Source organism: Anopheles funestus, chromosome 2RL (genome assembly GCF_943734845.2).
Source record: "Anopheles funestus chromosome 2RL, idAnoFuneDA-416_04, whole genome shotgun sequence".
NCBI lineage: Eukaryota > Metazoa > Arthropoda > Insecta > Diptera > Culicidae > Anopheles > Anopheles funestus.
Genome location: NC_064598.1, coordinates 6,380,603 through 6,403,000, shown reverse-complemented (window position 1 = coordinate 6,403,000; position 22,398 = coordinate 6,380,603). Strand labels below are relative to the sequence as shown.

The 22,398-nt window shown below is 42.4% G+C and overlaps 2 protein-coding genes across 7 annotated transcripts in view; one reads left to right on the top strand and one right to left on the bottom strand.

The window, feature by feature from the left end:
* The window catches only part of LOC125766387 (serine-rich adhesin for platelets), a 153,877-nt gene that overhangs the window by 97,878 nt on the left and 33,601 nt on the right, over nt 1-22,398 (bottom strand). For 5 of the 6 annotated variants that reach the window (XM_049432275.1, XM_049432270.1, XM_049432272.1 and 2 more), the window contains exon 3: nt 15,471-15,567. In XM_049432275.1, coding sequence (XP_049288232.1) covers nt 15,471-15,488 — 18 coding nt within the window. In that variant the 5' untranslated portion in view covers nt 15,489-15,567. The remainder of the gene's footprint in view (nt 1-15,470; nt 15,568-22,398) is intronic. The other variant, XM_049432273.1, reaches the window with a different exon arrangement.
* Nucleotides 6,478-10,431, top strand: LOC125766411 (uncharacterized). The gene is made up of 2 exons (XM_049432358.1): nt 6,478-8,459; nt 8,529-10,431. Exons 1-2 carry the CDS (start codon nt 8,073-8,075, stop codon nt 9,807-9,809), a joined length of 1,668 nt encoding a protein of 555 aa, XP_049288315.1. The 5' UTR covers nt 6,478-8,072; the 3' UTR covers nt 9,810-10,431.

The window sequence follows — 22,398 nt, the reverse complement described above, 5'->3', positions numbered from 1 at the left end:
ACTTTAAGGTGGGTTGAGTTGAGATAGGTTTGTTAAATATTTCTCTCTATTGGGTGTGTGTGTTTTGATGCTAAATTTAGCTTAATTATGTTTAAAGACTAATTTAATTCTAGCTGGAGATGATGAAAAAAGCTCAGCTTCTTTATAATAAATCTATTCACTTTCAAAATCATTTGAATATCTCAAATATTTCAAAGATATGATCGAAAAAAATGATCCAAACTATTCATAAATTTAAAAAATAAACCATCACGAACAGGCGATGAAGTTTTGGGAACGTTCTCTTCAATTTAATTTCATTACGAAAAAAAGAGAAAAAAAACAATACACAAAATGTGCAGATGTAAGAAGATAATCCGATAAATCTTACAGCTGCGCATTTGCTATCAAAACCCCCACTACAAAGGGTTCGGGGATGTATCGCTGAGACAGTTCTTGTTACTGTTATCGATTTTTCCCTCTATCTCCCTGCTTCGGACAACTTTTCACTCGTCTCCCCCCTGTAAACATGCAGGTGCAGAAGTTTTCTCTTTCAATGCAACACCTCACCCGCATGACGTCAAATCCCGATGGCCCGAGATACGGTTTGTTGCAGTGTCGAAACGGCGCCCTGGTTTCGTTTTCTTTTATTGTTCGATGACGTTCCCAAGCGAGTCAGGCCCGATCGTACCAACGCAGCATCATCATTCTGGCAGTAGTTTTCCACTTACGACCGAGTTGCAGCGTCCAACAAGAATGCTTCTAGAAGTGCTATATGTATGTTTGTGTGTGTTGCTTCAATAGTGAAAAGCTATTGACATCATAGTTAACGGGTAAGACGAATGGAACGTTACATTGCGACTACCTCTCACTCTCTCTCTCTCATACTCTGTCGCTCGCACTTTCTCCCAGTTTTTCTTTCATTGGAAGGAAAACATGATGACGTTCTAGTGCTAACGAGCCCGGGCAGTAGTGGGCTGAGGGAGCGGGACGGAAAGTGCAAAGTAAAACAAAGAAATGTACTAGAGGGTGGTAGTCTTGAGTGCTGCATTGCCCTATTTCCTCCGGCCCCAATGTTACCAACCATCATATACCGCATGAAGCATCCACAAAAGTGGAATGTTATTCTCAATCGCTGCCATGGACGAGTCCTTTCCAGCGTGGCCTTCCCGTACGGTATCAGGAGCGGTGATGCAGTTGCAAAAAAGGGAGAGTGCAGTGAAAACACGGAAGAACTAGAAACGCTAAAGTAAAGGCGAAGAAGAGGAAAAAAACCTGCTGCCCGTTGAAAAATACTCAGCATTGAGGATGCTTTTAATGTGATAACGTTCTCCCAATGCACGCAGAACACTTTTCCTGGCCATTCCCCCCCTTCCACGAAATGGAACTTTTGTTTGCTTCTTTTTGTTTTTCTTTATATGCTTCGAGATGAAACGGTGGTGGAAAAAGCGGGTGCCGGAGAGAGGAGAAGAACTTTGCCGATTGTGTGTCCCGTCGGGAGGTGCTCGTACACACCATTGTGTTACAGCTAGCGCTGCATTCAAGTGTTTACTGCCCGACCGGGAGGGCAAGGTTCTCCGTACAGCTGTGATGCAGTGTGGTGAGAGTGCTGTACAGCAAATGGCTAAAAGAAAGTTTTAAGGCCAAGCCTGATAAAGGGGATGAAAACAAAGCACAGTGTGAAAGTAAAGGGACGTGCAAGGGTGGTTGAGCTCTTTATTTACGTACCACTGCCCAAAACATCCTAAGGCAAGTAGTAGCCGGAAAGTATGCAAACTGTTGACATTTTTTCACTTCGTCCACTAAAGTTCCTTCACATTGCATAACTTTAGGCGGTAACAATTTTAATGGATGTTTTATCAAAATTTCTAGTTTTAACAGTATGGTGCCTTTAATGTGCATCTAAAACAAGATATTTCCAATATATGTACTTCAAAAATTAAAGTATAAATGTTGTAAATAATGACCGTATAAATCCCATTGTGCCAAGTGGTACAACTTTGTGAACAAAAAACAAAAAGAATGCGGATAGATAGAGCTCGCTTACTATGCTACTATGCAACTCGTTGTAGGGATGCCCGCTGGTAAAGTAAGTCCGCCAACACTTACACAAACATTTCGCATAGTACTTGTGTGTATGTGTGTTTGTGTATGTTTGGGCGCATGAGACGACGAGTACCATTAAGATTCGCGCGAAGATTCAAGTTGAATTGTGTTTGGATTTGCGTTCTGACACTCAAATCCACGAAACGATTTGATGTACCTAACGTCCTGACGAATAGTTCATCAAGTGTGTTGTAGGGACTTTTGTGTGACGATTACTTTTCATTTCAGAAACAGCTAAGTAAACCGATGGATATGTTGTTAGTGATTTAAAAGGAACGTGCGCGCTACAATCCGAGTGGTAAAGTTCGCATTTTCGACACAAAGCACAAAATAAACAGATTGAGACGAGCAAACAAATGTGATTTAACTATTTGAAATTTGTTTTTGCGGACATATTTGCGTAAAGCAGTGGAATTTGTTTGTCAGCTCTGAAGCTGTTTCCATTAAAACATTGCTCAACATTTAGTATAAAACTGTACTCAAGCGAATTTTCAATAGAACTGAATGTAATAGAAACTCTCGGCCTGTGCAATAAAAGTAAATTCAACAAAATGGGGCATTTTTTCCCTCGATATTAAGCGGATTTCCGTGGCTTTTCCGGTGTGTTGTACCACAAACAACAACCACACCGTTGCATATCGGGTTGGAAAACATATGCAAATTAATTACGCTGCCAGAACAAATAGCAGCATTAAAAAGTAGAAGCTTTTTTATGGATGTTATTAGTTTTCTAACGATCCTGCACGCAACAAAGCAGTTTGCTGTGCTTAAAGCGAATAAATTACACGTCGAAATAGTCGGTAATCAAATGTTATGGTATGTTTTTTTTCATTTTTATGCGTAAATCATATTGTAAAGTGCAATTGTAAAAACGTTTTTCACTTACTTGCGTGTGGGTGGAATGATAAATGAATAATGCTAGATGGAAAGGTGATTCCAGGAAATCATCAATCATTATTGCAAGCAACAGGATTGAAACCCATTCGATTGCAATAAAAACACAACTGCATTGTGTGTTTTAGATGGGTTGAAATATGGTGGTATACCATTTCCTCTTAACACTTTTTGTAATTAAACTTTATGACTAATTGTTGCGTTGACGACTTTGCTAATATTAATTACCTTTTTTTTAAAGCTCTAGCTCATGAAGCATTTTTTAAATAATAATATTTATGCAACAGAAATTCTAGTTTGAAAATAAACAACTATAAAAAGAATCTAACATTTATGTGTTACCAATATCTTTTATGCTTCAAATGTGTCTAAAATTCCGTTCCGTAGTTAGCTTATCATTTTTTCATAACAAAACCAAAACCAATATAATACACTTCAAAGCTTTTACTAACCATGTGCTAGGAGCGTAATGTTTCTTAAATGAAAATATTAATCAAACTCCTATGAAACCACTCCCATCCGCTATACGTTTCTTCTAGTCCCTTCTACTATCGATCCCCAATCCCATACCGGTGGCTAGCCACAGTATTTCAATTTCGAGCGAAACTGAAGCCAAAAGCATCCAAGACTTTCGCATAGTTCGAAGCCAATCAAAAAGAACGACACAAGCAGCATGAACCTGTTTGCTGCATGCCACACGGAGATTTCGTCCGCTCTCCACAACACACCCACGATGGTACCCAGTCGGTGCTGCAATGCGAAACGTTTTCATACATGAAACGGACCGAATGTTTGCCGGCGTGTGCGTGCGTGGCTGTCAATGTTGTGAGGTTTGCTTTTGAAGTTGCAAAACTCAAGAATGTGGCCCTGTCAGCCAACGATGGAGACGAAAAACTTTGTGAACTTGTATCAACATTCAATTAAGGCGTGTAGGTGCAGCAGCGAAGAGAAACCAGCGTAAAGCAGGCAGTATGTAAGAAAGTAAGGATTGTGCCATTATGAGAAATAAAATATCGAAAAGAATGTTTAATCTTGTCGCAAGCAAACATATCAATATTGTACATACATTTAATAGCAAAAAAGGGTAATGCTCTGCTGAGAAGGGAGAAGAGTCATGATCTTCGCGTTACTGTTTCTAAGATCGCAATAAGCAATATTGCCATGAGCGCCTTAAGTTATGCAATTCGCATTGCGTTAGTGAGTTTTATAAGGTTATGCATTATGCATTAACAAGTATTAATTTGCATTTCAAACAATAGGAAAATGAAAGTTAAATTATTTTAAATGCCAATAGATGTTTCCGAAAAAAGAGAAACTTAATGAAAATTTTAAAAACATTCTTCAACCGATCGGAAAACATTCAACATCAATTTTGACATCAAACAACCAGAAACACATTGCAGCAAAAGATAAAAGAAGACTATAAAATTTATAAAATACACTATCGAGGTCATTGCAGCCATCGCATCGCACGTGAAAATCCTCCCCCTGACTGATGTTGATCGGGCGAAAACGGGAAAAATCAAATCACTTCGTAAGCCCCCATCGCAAGCGACAAAATCACATCCATCATGCAGCAGCTAGTGAGTGTTGCCTCCCAAACCCATAAACCGAAGGACGCTAGACGCAAGCAATAAAAATGGGAATAATTTTAAACACGACACAATAACTTCGTCTGCCACGTTCGCTGGCCACGGATTGTGATTGTTGTAAAATCGTTTGAGAAGCCGCCATCGCCGTCAAAAGAAAGCACCAATACACACACTTAAAACGATCTCCATTCTAACATTGCTGATAGTCGTACGTGCTCTCCAATGCCACGTTTGTGCTTTATTTGGGTTATCTCGGGAGTGGCATTTGTCGAACCGTTTTTTCGTTCATTTTGTTTCGCTTTCTTTTGTTCAATTTTCGGGTGTCGGGAGTGCGAATGTATGTTGTTGTGCTGGTTTAATGATTCTATTTTAATTGATCCGCACCTAGTGGAGAGAAGAGACTAGATTTCGTATGGAGGTGAGAACGAGCTACGCCAAGGAGTGCGTTTTTCATTGTCATCAGTGGAAGGTTTTCCCGCCGGTTGGGATGAAATGCCGGCAAAGGGTGAATCAATTCCCAGAAACGATCGAGATCGAGACGATCAAAATGACGTGCTCCGGTTGGGACGCGAGGTCAGACGGTATTTCCTCCCTTTTCCGCACCACAACCACTTCTAACTCTCACACTTTTACCCATCTCTTTATGGAAACAAAAAATCGTAAACGGTAAGGTATCATCAGATCGGGCATAAAACTGCGAACCCCTGGACGGAAGCGATGTTGGGTCGGTAGCGGTGGTGGGTGGATTACGATTTGTCATAAATCTTCGAAACCATGCGGTTCGCCGTCTTCGAACGATGTCGTCTCGTGCTGGGTGTGCTTCGTAACGTTCTCTGATGTGTGCATTTTTCGAGAGCAGTACACCATTAATCCTCGGAGTTGGAGCGGTTTTGCGCGTAGATCGGTGTCATCGGTTCGATCTACACATACTTTACACACTCACGAAAAAAAAGAAGGACGAATGCAAGGAAGATTTAACAAATAAGAAAAATACACTAGGAAGATGACTAGTTGTTTTGCTGGTTTTCTAAAGCGTGTCAGAGCAGCAGAGGATAAATAAAACAAACAAAAAAAAGACACACGGTATGAACCAACTTCATACCGCTCGGTTCACCTTCTAGAACACATCTTCATCGTCGTGTTTCTTTAATATATGTGACGAAAACAATTAACAAAAAACAAAGAAAACAGACGATAAAAAAGAAAACGAAAGAGGAAACGCTTTGAATGTTCGTTCGGTTTATTTTTGGGTAGGTGTGAAACCATTTTTTCGCTACAAATATGTCGACTATTTAATTGTGCTGCTGCGTGCCGGTTTTATGTTCTCCACCGTTTCGTGTCTCACTTTCACTACTTTATCTTTCATCTGTATTTTGTTTCCTTTTTTCCTTTGTTTTCTTTTTGTTCGTGAATTTCCTATCGTTTCTTTACGCTTTTTTTTTGTTTACCACTGGTTGCGTTTCGTTTAAACGGGGAGACAGATACAATCAAGAAGGAATCGTATTCATATTGTTTGCTGAATTATTGGGTGTGTTATTACGATGCTTGTTGGCCCTCTCGAACCAAGCATTTGGGATGGTTTTTTTTCTTCATCATTACATGTTTCTAGATGTATCCAAACAAAAGTCGACCGGTTCGGTACATCTTCTTGTTGACAGATGCGATTGCATCGCAAAGGTATAAATAAATGTGTTTGTTGCGTAATTCATTTCTGCCCGTGCTTGACCCAGTGTCACAGAGGAATAATTTCATTCCAGTAATTGTTGCTAATGAAGCGATGAAATTTATTGAGGGTAGTATATTTATATTTTTGAATGCATTTTAAGCAATACACAAAAAAAATAATGAAATGAATAAAATAACTTGCAAATTCAACATAAGAAACTTAAAGAAAAAATGTATAAATATTAGATGGAAATTCGTTCTCTTGATATAACATTGCACTATTTTTTCCATCACGGAATATTTGTTTTCCTTTCCTTTTCATTTCATTAAATTTTCCCACCACCACTGCGTCTCCCCTTTGTCTTCCGCTTCATTTCCTCGGAAGTAAAGACTTTAGAACACAACCGTAAAGAGGCTTCCACCAAAAGGAACACTCGATCCACTTTCTATGCCTCAACAAGTTCGCCATACTGCTTCCTTCCCGGCACACCAGCCTCCACCTGCCTCTCTTCAATGACCGTGCACGACGACACAGTACTGTACTGTTTCGATAAAATAAATAAAACATTCCCATCGCGCATCGCTTCACAGCGCCAGCAGCAGCGTTCGAAGACGTTTTCCCTTCGCTGCGTACAAAGTATTGCAAACTTTGTCCAACTGTATTCTCACAAACGAGGCTAAATTTCTTACGCAAGTGTGTGAGTGTACAGGGAACAGGAAGTTGGCTTCATTTTTGTTCGTTTTTTTGTTGTTGTTGCTTAGTTTGCTCCTCTCCGAACAGAAGAGATACAAAACAAAGCGAAAACTAAGTAAAAATAAAAACACCGAAATCGACCCCAGTTCGTCATCCATTCCCGTTTCTGGGGTACCTAAAACTTTTGTGCGTTTATTTTTTTTTCTACCATTTTTGTTGTTGTTGTTAGAATCATTCTTTTGCTTTACAAACGGTTTTCCATACACTGCAGAACGTTAGTTTCGTTTTTTCCTTCCGTGGTGAAACACGGTGATGGAGCGAGATGATGCGTCGCCAAAAGGCAGCCTACAAACAACAACAACAGCCGGGTAAATGGTTCGCAATGATAGAACTTTCAAATGAGTTTTTCGTCCCCGAATTGATAACGAGTGCGCTGAATCGAAGGCTGGAGGAACGCAGGGTGCACATTCAGGCGGTGAAGAACAGGCGGGACAAAAGTTGAGTTTGTGTCGGTTGATGGATTTCCACCATCACGATTCCTTCAAGGCTGCCCAATTTGACTTTTGCAACTTCACCGTAGCGTGAAGCAATGTTTCAAAGAGTAAAATTAAATTGACTACTCTCAGGACCATTTGTTTGGTCCTGCTCTGGTATGCTGCTCGGTTACGGCAGCAAACCAAATCAGTCTCTTGCAAGGTTGAACTCGAAGCTGGTAAACAAAGAAAACCCTCAAGAATGCCTAAGGCGAGGAGAGAAAAGAACATGGCTTTGGTGGCTTTGTTTGCTTTCACTTATCTCACTAATTCGCGGATGATGGATTAGTCAAAAAGAGTTTCACGTTTTTTTTTGTGAAATGTTTCTCACGTTACTAGCTTTAAATTCAGGGTCTGTTTCTCACTAATTATGAGCGTTATAAACGAATAAAACTGAAGTGACTATGGCAACTGCTAGCTTTCAACCGGTCGCGTATAGTGTACCGATAAGCCACTCCATCCCACGCTATCATATGTGGACAAACGAACAAATTACCTTCAATTACCCAACGCCATTTATCGTTCCGAGGTTTCACCCGGTAAGGCAAGATACAGAAGCAACGTCACTGTGATGGTGATCGTGACAGTGTGAAGATCGCGTTCCTCCAGATGGAAAGGAAACCAAAACAACCGCCGGCTACTTCACGATGGTTCAATCCACAGCTGCTGCACCTGAAGGTGACACTGTTTCTCGTGTTTGGGGCAACAAGTGCGTTAGTGCCGTATCTGACAATCCACATGCAAAGCATCGGACTGACCGTGGAGGAGGTCGCTTCGGTATACTTGACGCTACTGTTTACTTCCTGTCTCAGTCCGCCGCTGACTGGATTCTTGATTGATCGTTTCGGACGCTACAAACCAGTTTTGCTGTCAAGTATTGTGCTGAACGCCGTATCACATCACTTGATCCAGTTCATACCGTCACGAAGCGTCACTTTTGAGCAGCGCAGTATCAATGCGTCTCTTGCTGACGATGGATCATCTCTACTTCTACAGGTATAAAGGATTAATTAAACCATCTATTTCGAATAGATCTTCATTTTAAGTGCCTAATCTGTTTTGTAGGGAGTCGTTTGTCCAACTCAAAAATATCTCAACATTTCCTGCAGCTCCAATAGAAGCATAGTCTTCTCGACTTATTTAACAAACGAAGATATAAGCTGCGGTAACTACACCTTCCCCGAGTGTGCCTTATCCGAACTGTCGTCCGGCACGGTTCTTCTTGTGGAACAAATCCCCACCACAACGGAATACGATGAAACGTTCTGGATGTATCTGGCCGTTCGGTTTGCGGCGGCATCCATGCTCGCATCCACACTCACCATCACCGATCCGATCGCACTGGACATGGTGGAACAGCACGGCGGTGACTTTGGACGTGAGAAACTCTTCTCAAGCGTTGGCATGGCCATCTTCACTCCCCTCACCGGGCTCATGATCGATGCCTGCTCGAGTGGTTCCGAGCCTAGCGAAACCGTCTACACACCTGCCTTCTACACGTACGATCTGCTGCTGCTAGGTTCACTCGCATCCGTGTGGCGTATGCCGATCGGACGTAAAGTACCGTCGGAGAGTGTGATGAAGGATACCGGGCGGATCTTACGCTTACCGCCCGTACTGGCCTTTCTTGCATTTCTCTTCCTGCTCGGCAACTTTTGGGGCTTCATCGAAAGCTATCTGTTCGTGATCATGAAAGCGATGGGCTCACCGAACTATCTGCTGGGGTTGACGTACACCGTCGGTACGGTTGCTAGCATACCGATGATGTACCTGCTGGAGCGTATCACACGCCACGTCGGTCATGTGAATCTGCTTGTGATTGCGTTCTTTGCACACGCGTTGCGCATTCTCGGCTACTCGTGGATAACGAACCCGTTCTGGTGTTTTCCGATCGAGCTGAACGAAGCGGTCTCGTGCTACTTCATGTGGGTCGTCGCATCCACGTACTGTGCCGTGCTGGCACCGAACAACTTAGTGGCAACGTTAATAGGTATTGCCGGCATGGTACACTTCTGTCTCGGCAAGGGCGTCGGCTCGTTTGCCGGTGGATTTCTGATAGCGCGGGTTGGATTAACGCTGGCGTTTCGTTACGTGGGATACATTGCTGTGGGTTGCGGTGTTTTGTACAAGCTGGTACATCTCCTTTGGCTATATAAATATGATAAACGGTCACAGACTGACCGTGACCCGGGACGTGCAGTGGAAGAGCTGGTAAACCGTAGAGTATCGATCGTACCAAAGGTAGATCAGTTCGGTAGTGTCGTATCATTTGGTGGACAGGCACGAAGAAAACCGGAAGCCGCACATACCACAACGGAAGAGCAGGTACCTCTTGAAAAGGGATAAATACCGCAATAAATTTTTGTCCCACAAGTTAGAACGTGATCGTTTTCCTTTCGTACCCAAGCACCACAAGTTACGGCCGTTACATTTATTGGGTCGAAAAAAAATTCTGGAGGTAATGACTCGCTCTGCTTAGCAATAAAAAAAACACTCTAGACATCTGCAAAATCATGCTTGAAAGGGACGAAAAAATGTTCGTTCAATAACTTTCCAAAGTGCGACCCATTGGGAACTAATATGCCGGGCAGATAATTCATATCCCCAAAAACTTGGAACATCCTCCAATCGATTGCTTTTGTACAAGGGCAAAAGATAATGCTATTAAGGATCGAAAAAAGGAATGAAAAAAAAACATGATATCGACCTCCAATCAAGTTCTTTTTCGAAAACTTCACCATCAGATACTTTAAACTTTAATGAAATGAGCCACCAAAAAAGCTGCTCCCTGGTTTCCTTCTCATTCTGTCCGTCCTCTTAATGCAAGAGTCGCTAGACCGAGTGCTTTTTTAGGTGCCGCACAACCGATAGGGAATCGAAACGACCGCAGACCACATGCTGATTTTCGTTATTAATAAAGTTTCCAATCGTTATTCTTTACCCGCACGCGTTCGCTCGTCATACGGCGAAACCCACCCTAACGAGTCGTCTAGTTTATGCCCGTGGCAGGAGTTTTTTCTTGAAAGTTTAGCTCAACATTTCCGATGCTGCGCTCGACACACTCGGCGATAAAGTTGTGCCGGGTGCAGAAACGATGGTACGACTGGATAAAGATGCGTTTTTTCGGCACAAAAAAACGGCACACACAGACACACACAGATCTCGTACAGGGTGCCCAGAGAAGTTTTCGACGAGAGTCCGCTTCCTTCACTGCACACCTGACACGCTTCCGGAGAATGCAAATGTGGATCGCACATCCGGAACTGTGCATTGCTTATTGGAGCGTGGATTGTCACCAGGGCAAGTAGGATTTTTCGGTGGCACACCTTCTTTTTTTTTTTTTGAGGGGGGGTGGGGTGGATTGCTTTGTGTCCCTTAAATTCTGATGAAATCCCAACCGCTTTGCTCTTTCAATAATGTATTCCACCATGCGTCCACAAACTTTGTCTAGCGGAAGCCAACTTGGAATTCGGCGCTCGTTTTTCGTACTTCTGGGCACATACAGCAATGAACGTCACTGTGTCGGAACTGCTTTCTGGGGGTGAAGCAAATGCATCAAATCACAGTTTGAGAGTGTTTGCTACATTGCATGGGAAAATTAATTAGTTTTCCTATTGAAGTTGATGTTCTACTTTTAAGGCATAAATGGATAGAAGGATGCGTTTCATTAGAGTACTATAGATTTATGCTTTATTTTTATTTACCCTTTAATTTCTAAATACGCTACGAAATTTAGTTATGAAATAGTCCCTTCATTCTATAAGTTAAAAAGATAATCTTTTTATAATAACTCAAACGGTTTTTGAATTAAACTCCCTTGTAGGTGTGATCAATAAATCTCGAAGAATAAATAAAAATTAAATTCATTTTAATTTATACTGCTTTTTATGAATCAAATGCTTCTTGATTTAAGCAAAACTCTGTAAACATAAGCGGAAATGAGTAATCATTTACTAAACTTCTCATTATCTATTAATACCTAGCAACCTTGAACGCGTCTACTATGTGCACCTATCCACACCCACCCCCAGCGTGATAGTTTCAACTAAACAAAGACTTTAATGCCACATGCAGTGCAATCAAAATGGGGTGAGGGGCGGCACATAATTACGCGAGGCAAACACTCATCTCCGTGGCGAGCTAAAGCGCATTAGCACCGAAATGGCTTACGATGGCGAGGGCTTAAGTAGGACGATGTTCGCACGGTCGGCTAGAACACAGCCCACTTTTATGAACCATAATTTGTCCATCAGCAAGACGTGTGGTGGCGACCGTTTGCGTAACAGCGTTCCCGACGCTGTACAGTAACGTCGGAAGGATGAATGGAAAGACGCCACTCCACGAATGTTCCAGCCAACGAACGATCCATTAGCCATCACCATGTCCTATCCCTATGTTCCGGGTGGAAATGGTAGGTGGTGCGCATCGTAAATGGTGAGGGCGCGTTTCATCAAATGTCGCTCATTAGCGGCTAAGCAACAACAACAACCTGCGCCATATACGATCCCAACATAGCTACCTTACCTTCCTTCCCACACACACACACACCGCCTACCTTCTACCGGTGGTCGGTTGTTTGGTGCGCGGTCGAAAACACATCATCATTTAATTACTGTCTTATTTATTTCCCTTACACGGGATTTCCCGCGCCTCCCTAAGGGCAAGCAAGCAAGATTCCGTGCAGTGAAGATGATGCTTTCACATTTACCATTTTGCCAAAAAACTTACAAACTGGAATGCCGGGTGCCGGGTAATCAACCTTTTGCGTTAGTTTCGGGAGACACGCACACGATGCGATCATCAATGTTCCAATTTGGCAAAATGTTACGTCAATACAGTGCTCCATCCAACAGGCAAATCCTTCGCCGAGTCGAATGGTCGAAGGTAATAAAAATCTTCGGAATTCTTCGAACGGCCTGCTAATGGTCTCATAAGCAATTCGAATGAATTCGAATACCGAATGAATCTTGAAGCGTGTGATGAAGTGCTCCCGATTACTACCGGGCATGGAACGAGGATGTTGTGAACCAGCCATCGGATTCGGGTAATTGAAAATGGGTGATGGGTGTTTATAAGTTTGTTTCCAACACTGTAACGTGAATTATCGTTCCACTGCGTCATCAGCGTGTGCTTAAGGTACATTAAGGGTGAACAAAGAAGATAATCTTCTTCTCAACAGGATGTTTACTGCTGGGAAAGATTATGGCACCAGCACGACCCAAAAATATCGCAGTTAAATTCTGTAGAAAAATGTGAATTGGAAACATGTTTCAATACCGCCTAAAAGTATGCAATTCGAGGTTTTTTTGTTCACTTTTTACAGCCAATGCCGTATTCGATGCAGGTTTGAGGATAATTGCAGAGTTGTTAAACAACCTGCTACTAAGATTCCCTAAAATTTGTTCTTTTAAATGGCTGTCCCTTAATTATTACAACATCCTTGGAAATAAGAATCTTTGTTATTTGTCTTTGTTATTTTCCACCAACAATGCTGTTTTTTTGCGTGGAACATATGCAAGACGACGCACCGTCTGTTGGGTGGCAAATGTGAAACATAAAACACATCTCGAAAAAAAAACACACACACACACAAACTGCTCCAAAGAAAAACAAAAGCATACGACCTCATCCAGCAGCTACCAGCACTAAACATTCTTCCATTTCCATCCCACACGAATCAGCGATTGTATTTTGCAAAGGATGATGCGTGAGTGAAAATGGAGTTAAAAGTAAACAAACCATCCAAAATGTACACCGGGGTTTTTGTTTTTTTTTTTTGTTCGTTTCCCTCACCCAAAAACCATTGCTTTCCATTTTCGATTTTCCACCAATTCCAAACGGGGCTCATCCTTTCCCAAACGGGAGTGGAAAAGCAATACACACCCGTACGAAAATAAACAGCGAACACGAGAGCCACAAAACAAACATGGCCTTGCGTGGGGCACCATTGTGGTGCCAAAGGGTGAACGATGCAATGAGAGAGAGAGAGAGAGAGAGAGAGAGAGAGAGAGAGAGAAAGGAGCGGGAAAAATGCTCACCAGCAGGCAAGCGATGAAACCGTTCATGAATCAAAAGGGTATGCACGGCGACATTGGCATCCATTCCATCCATTTTCATCCGGCTCATGGGGACGGGTGATTGCATCATCGAGATGAAGGATGGCATATGTATGCGCTGTGCGTAATGGCGTCGAGGTTAAGATGAGTTTGCATCCCGTGTGCCTGCTTTTTGTTTGTTTCAGCGTGTGAAGCGAAGCGTTACGACTTCCAGCTTTCCTATTTGAACAACGCTGATCCAGTGGAAATGTTTTCGATGATTATTTGCCAAATTTTAACCTAAAACAAATACTTCTAACATGTTTAATCGGAACCCGTTCCAACCCGTTCCAACATCATCGGTTTGAATGTTTATCTTACAACAATAATTAACGTAATTAATTTCATGGTATATTATTCATTAAAATCACTCTTCAGAGATAAAATGAAGTACGTCCAACCGTCTATATTGTAGTGATTAAATTTAAAAGTGCTTCCACCAGTTAGTGTCTTCGTCAATCACTCTCTAATTGATTGAATTCGATCGCAGAATCACACCGAATTCCGATTCCAGTCGCGTCCAATCAATCATCGCAGCATCGTTTAGCGGCATTATCTTTCCCCTTCTCAACCGCGTGAAGACACACATACACCCTTGACGGTTAGAAAATCAAAACCATAAGCTACTGCACTGCCAATTTCATTAATCCTCCATCACGCGACCGGTTTACTTTTCGTTCAAGTTATCCGCGCGATTCGACCGATCGGCCGAATTCGGACGAACTCGGAGCCGTTCGCCACCGTTCTTGAGCTCAATCAAAATGACTCAATTTTCCAGCTCACTAGTGCAGACCCAACCGTCCCAAAACCCGGTGGCCAAGATGGAAGTACGGTGGCGGATACGTTTTCGGGGCCAAAAGCTGGCCAAAAAATCAAACGCGTGCCTGTACAACCATACCCGACCCGGCGCGCACTGGACCATGTGAACAAAAGACTCCTTCTCCCCCTCTTCCCTCCGATTCCTCCTCACTTCTACCACCCGTAAACCATTAGCCAGTGCGGTTGGCTGGGAAACGGTGCGAAGGAAAAGTTCTGCCCCCTGCGGCAAACGACCCAACTGTAACGATGGAGCCAAACGTGAAAACTCGGCCCAATACTCGGACGACACCGAATCGAACCATTTCCAAATTCCGGTCACGTAACAAGCATTTGGGCGCTTGGCGTTTTTATTTTCAACCTCATCCTAACTCCCTCCCACCTTCTCTCCCACCCAACCCCTTCCGCCATGGAACTCGCGCAAGAAAGAATAGACGAAGCAAAATCGGTTGGCACGTGATGCTGGCGAAAGGTAAATGGGAGCCAAGGGAGTAAATAAATAGCTGCCCATTAAGGTTTGAAACTGAAATAAAAATAGGTCGCAACGATGTTGGAGAAGGTTTTTTGTTTCCATCGTGTTTCTTCTGTAATTTTTTTTTATTGTTGTTTCTATCCTGCTTTGCCTTACCATGATGGTCATGATGTCTTCTATCGTGTGCCATTGCACGGTTCGGGCCATAGCCGATCATTGATTCGTAACATTTTTATCGATTTGATTCTAGGCAACAGTGGTTTTCTCCTTCTTGTCAGCTTCTTTACCCCATTCGACCATCCTCACTTCGCCGGGTTCCATGAAAACTAGGTTGCAGTTGGGACGATTTTTCATCCCAGCATTACCGGCGTGCGCAAAGTAAGGAGCGTTACCGCTTCAATAAACACGTCATAATCGTGCCATTGAGCTGATGAATTCCGTTAGTGTATAAAATAAATTAGTGTCCATAATAATTGCCACCTTTTACCATCATTTTGAACGATTTAAATGAATGCGAATCATTCTGTGGAAGTAATAATAGCGCGCATATCTGTACATATATTTTGAATGATCGACCAAAACAAGCTATCTCAGCTGAAAAAGGGAAAACGGTTTAAGACTTACCGAGTTAACAGCAGCCATTACGAAGGATGGTTTTCCTATTCCGGGTTGCGAGCGTCACGTTGATTTACTTCTATCGATGACAGAATGTTGTCAACTGCTGCAACAAAACAGAAAACAATTCCATTATTAATTAATATTGAAACGAAATTCTGGAAAATTGTCTCAAAACAACAAACTCTTATCCTTATTGCAAACTAAACATTAATTACGTTTATTATCAGATTATTAACATTATAATTCAGTTATGTCAAACTCATTTTGGCTTGCGGACCGGTTTGCAAACAAAAAAAATCTTGCGGGCCAAGACAAGTCGGAAGGGGAAGGAAAATTCGGAAGGAAATTAAATTCAACAGTGGTTTGGACTACAAGAAGAGTCAAAAGCCTGTTATTTAAGTGTAAAAGAGTACATACACAACATATACAAATTAGTTTGCAATTTTCAAGGCTAAACCTCACTCAAGCCAGATAATAATGAATTTTCTCGTTCTTCTCGTTCGCGGGCCGGATTCAAAGACCTCGCGGGCCGGATCCGGCCCGCGGGCCGTATGTTTGACATGTCTGTTACAATTATTTATTTGAAACAAACGATAACTAACCATTCATAGTTTTGAAGAAAGTTTTTAAAAATTAATCCTTGTCATTAGGTATAATGTTGTAGCTCTACTCTTAGGACAATAGCCTTCACAAAATTGCACGTTATTTAAAGCACCTTAAGTCTACGAGATTGCTCATTATGTTGTACGACCCAAAAGACGAGACACGCAATGAAACACGCAATGACCGGCAAATGTAAGCAGTACAGCCGTCAAATGATGACACAAGAGTTGTTTTCTTTTTCCCTTCCCAAAGCTATTCTCAAAAAACTCAACACACGAGTAGAGGGTAAATCCATGATCAACCCCGTCATCATAAGTTTGGCGCTTAACCAACATTGATCGTTTTGGTGTTGTTGCTCGAGTAGCGGTGGTTTCGATCCTATCCGAAAGCCAAATCCCTCGCAAAGAAAAAAAAACCCCTTTCCTGACTCAGCCGTGAAACGTGAATCGTCCGAAAGAATCGTCCTCCCGAGGAATGTTCGTTGATCTTCACATGCCAGCCGTCCCGTGTCACGTTGGCTCGCATCACAGACCCCGGTACGATCGGTCATCGCAACAACCGGGAATGGGTCAACCGAATGGTGTCGGTCATCGGCAAGTGCCAAGTGTCGGTGCTGACTCATGCAGGATTATGCTCTATCTCGCTCGTCATCATCGTCGCGGTCTAGGCTATTTTGAGGGATCCACGGTGGTCGATTTGGCAACTTGGCATCCGTCCCATATCCTTGGACAATTCGCAACCACAAACCAGCGAAGCGAAAGTATCATCCGTAACGGCAGCTTCGCCCTACGAACCTACCAGCCCTACGAATGGCCAGCAAAGAAGCTATCAATGGAAGACGCAACGTGTCAGAAAAGGACACAATATGTCGAAAATGATACCGTGCGGTCGGGGCAGGACAACAGGGACGCGACTACACTCAACACGGCAAGTGACAAATACGGCCAACCACAACATGAAGCACCAAAGAGAGGAGCACCCCGATACATGACAAACAGCCACAAACAACAGAGACGAAAAGCAGACAAATGCAAAAAAACAGCATGGCGGAAGCCGTCAGACGGTAAACAAATTTCAGCCGGCGATAAATTGCCACCGGCCAACCGTCTGTCACCGTTCCCACCCCCACCCAAGGTCCGCTCGGATGCACTCTCGGATGTGCATGGTGCACATCATCGGTCCGTCAGATCGTGGTGCCAGTGCTCGAAAGTAACCGCAGCCGGAGAGAGTGGCCGCTCTGGGACCGCTGCCAAAACAATGCGCGTCCGCCATTTTGCACTGGTGAATGTTTCTATGCGTATATGCTGCACTAGCGGCGCCTAGCAACGATCCACAGACGCAGCGAAAAGCCATCTAGCGGATGGATGAGTAGAGGAGACGAGAAGTACGAAAACCGAAGGAAAGGAACAAAGCGACAAGCGAATGCAGCAAACAATTTCTACTCGAATTATTTCGACACAATATCGTTGCCCGATCGTTACCCGTGGGAAATGCTCGGAAAAGTGTCTTCTGTTTTTTTTTTTTGGTTTTGTTTGCTACTGTGACCGAAAGGGATAGGAGCAGCACAGTGGAATGGAATGTTTCCGTTGGTTTTCGAAAAAGCGGCAGCAAAAAGCGTCAATCGATATTTGGGTTGGTATTTGAGATGATGGTTCTGCTCCCTATTGGCAAGGTGACATATTGTGGGGGGGCTTTTCTGTATGTCATAATACACCTCAGTGCCTGAGAAGGATACAGAATGTTATCGTATAAAGTTATACAACGAATATCCATGTTTGAGATTTGAGAGTCTTACCAAACCTTAAACAGTACTATTCTTGTTTATTGAAAATTAATTATTTTAAATTATATCAAGAGAAGGGAAGAAAACAATTCATTCAAATACTACATCTAAAATTAATAAAGCATTATAAATAAAGCAAAATATTTTTCGTAATCAGTTCGCTGTTAAATGAAGTAAATATTTTATCTGTGCTTTCAATAATCTAATAAAATCGATATAACCCTATTTAACGGCAGGAGCATCAACAGGCAAAATCATTAATAAAAAAAACCCCAACTCCAAAGAAAACCGTAAAGCACGCAAAGAAAATGAATTATTTGCGCTATTTTTGCAGCAGATCATATTAATTAGCCATTAATTAATATGGTTCCTCACGCCCATTACACCGGCATTCACCGATAGCTTGTGCCAAAAACTGACCTAGCACCTCCCGTTGGAAGAAAACATGGATTTTCCATTTTCGTTCGGCATGATTGAGTGGAGGCAAGTTTTATGGTTAAGACCTGTTCCGAACGACGTTGTTACGAACGAAAACCCATCTAAAGATGGTTAAAGATGCTGCATGCGAAAAAAAAGCGGAGCCTTTTTGTAATGTTACCTCACGCTTCAAAGGGCTGCCCATTTGGTGTGCGATCGGGTTCGAGTTTGGGAAATTATTTATATTTGGCGAACTCAAACTCGTTCGTGGGGGATAGAAAAAATGTTTTCATTACGGCAAAAGGGTATTAATTATTTACTAACAAACGAATCATCTCAAGAAGCTCGCCGAATCGATCCGGCAATGGAATCAAACGGTGTACAAGAGCCTTCACAACATAGTAAAGTTCTATCGTAAATAAGTTAGAAACGTTATCTGCTCTAGTGACGCTAGTGAACACATGCCCCCTGAGTCGAAAAATTTGTTTTTCTCAATACAAAATTCGCATTCCATCCACGTGAAACCGACGCGCTACCGACGACGTGTACGTGTCACCTTGGATAATTTATGTAAATGAATCGATCCACGTACACACATTCGCTTCGCTTTTGTTAGCGCATTTCCGTCGCGATCACACACGCTAATTGCCTACCCGCTGCTCGTTGCCGATGAGCTGCGCTAAATACTTCTCATAGCGCTGCATAGCGAATGTTGTTTTTTTTTTCGTCCGCTGCCTTGTCGAACGACAAGGGGCAGGAAAAATGTTTATTGATGATGCTCGTGATTTACTGCAAATTCTTCTTGATTGAGAGACACAGCGATCGTGTGCTCGGGAAAAACCGTTGCTGCCAGAACGCGATTAGTGATGCATCTCTGTACCGAGCGCACCTACTGTAAATTCTAACAGTGGCCGATTTGTGTTGTATTTGTGGATGATTTCGAATCTGTATTTTTTTTTCTCTCTTTGGGTTTCACTTTTTTGTTGTTCATGGTGCTGTTCATGCTCACTTGCACAACAAGCAAACCACAATTTTCCAATTCGATGGTGGTAACGAACCGTCAGCGAATGGGATATAATTATCGCCGAATTCTAATTTACGTTCTCGAATAGCCGTATCCTGCTACTCCACCATCCAACCACTTTACCAACCCGAAATGCTCATTCTCAGGAGATCATTCCCTTCCGCGGTCTCCATCGCTCTCTTTCTCTCTTCATCTTCCTCCACCATCAAATCCGATTCGTTTGCCCGAGCAAATAAATAAACATATGAACATTTAAATTATTCTCAACCCTTCCCGGCAAACCGCCACGCTGTGTGTTCTCGATCGAGTTTCGGATTGCAGTTCTGTACCGATCGCCCTGGCTACGGCCCAATCGGCACACACAAAACAACTGATTCCCGTACGAATGGACCGTACTCGGTTGAGTCCACCGTACCGTACAATCCATGCCACCACTCCGGGAAAACCTCAACCCACGTGAGGCGTGAAGCATCTGCTTGTACGAGAATAAATTGCATTTTCTGTGCACCGTGAATCACCTTCCACATGTCGAAGAAAAACGGTACAGCATAGGCCACTGTATATGATGTTGCCGTTGTGCACAACCGTTCGTGGGTTAGTAGCCAGCAATGGTGTGAGTATGCTTGGGATGTATTTTTCTGCTTTGCTCGACGTAAAATGTTTAATTGAAGCTGCTATGCAAACCACCGAACTGGGCTGCGGTTATCCATTCGTGGTTCAACTGGGAGTCGCCTCCAATGCAACAAGGAACGACATGAAAACAAACGTTTTCTTTCATTGTTTTTATATGTTTAAGTTGTGAAAATGTTGAATGGAAACCTTTAAGAATAAGCACACATTTACATTTGCTGTAGTAAAATTATTTATAAGACAAATAAATGCTTTGTAACACAGATTGCATACTTTCAGGCAAATTTATCTATTGGTCACGCTAATAAAAATATATATAAATAGCGTTACATAAACCAGCTTAATATAATTAAATATATACAAAAAAATCCAAGCAAATGAACACACAGCTAAACACCGTATTGACAAGCTAACAAACTGTTGATTACTGCATTATCCAGTTTCACACCCCGATCATTAATAACTGCTCCATTTCGTTTCCTTCTTGCATAACGTCACCGTGCATTTGGCATGCGAATAAAACAAACAAACATCCGGATAAAACATCTCTTAATCATCTTGATGCTACTGACATCAAAAAACCCCCAGGAAGAACACAAACAACAACAAACAAGCATAGCACCGCCACAGTAAACGATGACACCTTGGGAGGAAAAGTTAAAAATAAAGCTTGCTTCGCACTTTGCTATTATTATGACACATCTGCGTATTATTACTCGGCGGCGTGATTAAGTCATCAGGCGGCAGGCAGCATTTGCAGCAGCCACGATGATGAGCAAACGTTGTAACGAGCACTGAAGAGTTGACAGAGTGGTTAGTAAACACTAAACCAAACTATTACGGCTTTGATTTATGTGTCCCGGTATTGTACTTCATGCCAGACCAACCGATTGCATTTACTATCGGAAGAGTACTTTACGAACAAATAAATGGTGCTTTTAGTTTGGCTAGTTTAACCACAAGCTCACATTTCAAAGCAAAGCTGAGTTTTTTTTCCAAAAAAAAGACCTTATTATGACATTGAATTTCGATCAAAAATGTGCCAAAAGTCACCAGCCAAAAGTAAAGCCATGTCCATTCATCTACGGACGATTCAGTGCTCAGGGTCACTGCGACCAAAAAAAACGGGTAAAGAAGCAAAAACAAAAATACAGGGAAGGGAAAGTAAAGTGAAAAGTTAAGCACCCTCAAACCTGGTGCTCAATTCAAGCGGAAGCACCTCAAAAGACAAACAATCGGGCCCACCCAACAAATCTAATTCACACCAACCGTAAGCGAGTGAACGAGCGAGGGGTCCCGAATAGATGAATGATGCTGATCCCCGAAAGGTCAGTTCCGATATAAGCAAGGCGGTGTAGCGTGTAACCGAGTATTTGGCAAACTTGGGCACGAGAAGCCGGAGATGAAGGAATTATGAAAATATAAATATTTGTCTTGAGCTGTAAACCACTTGAGACTGTCTCAAGCCGGCCAACATTGCTTTCGTACGTACCCGACGGTACGGGTGTTATTGGCGGTAGCCCCCGTCCCGGGAAAACCAGGTCGCCAACCAGTCTTCTTTACCTTCCAATCAGGCCGGCATATCTCATGCCGTTTCCCTGTTTTTTTCTCTCTCTCAGCTGTCAATGTTTGTGGTGGTCAGATGTCACTAATGTAAGCATACGACCACCGACGGAAACGATTTTGGGGTGGGAATTAATGTAGCTGTGTGGAACCACAAATTGTGGTCATTTAGGAAAAGCTGATCTATCGTGAAGGAGAAATCACATGCGCCGCACATCTTTAAAGGGTCTAACCTTAAGAATCTCAATACAAATATAGTTATAATATGATTAGGGGTTTTTTACTCATTGATTGTAAGTTAAATTTCTCATTTTCATTCAGACTAGCTGTTTGCTATCAATCAGAATCAATACTTCAAAAGTCATTTTACTAAAATCAATTTATTTTTGTTTGCAAATTCAATTAAAATTGCATATATTTGCACAATGGCACTTCAGAATCTATTTTATTTGCTTTACAATTTTTGTGTTTTAAACATTCTGTTTTATTGCAAAAAAAACCCTTGGAAATCTTCATCTTAATTCACCACCAGACTGTAGTAGACACTTGAATTGTGCAGAAATAAAATCAGATAACATCCACTCAAACACTCGTGTTAACAGAAAACTTTCCACCAGCGCAACGCACAAAAGGCTCAGCCAAGCTACATAATTTTCCCATGTTCATGCAACGTCTGCATTACACTATGCTGCTGATATTGGTACCTTTTTTTGTATGGATGGAGCAAGTAAAACTTCGTTCAAAATCCACCCATAACAAGTACGTGCGGAGTCCGTTTTGGCAACGGTTCCTCGTTGGTTGCAAAACAAAACCAAAAACCGAGAAGATCGTAACAAAACAAACACGGTAGACGGTGGACGGTGGCAGAGGGGTTTGGTGGACCGTTGCGGATGCGGCCAAACAACATAACAAGT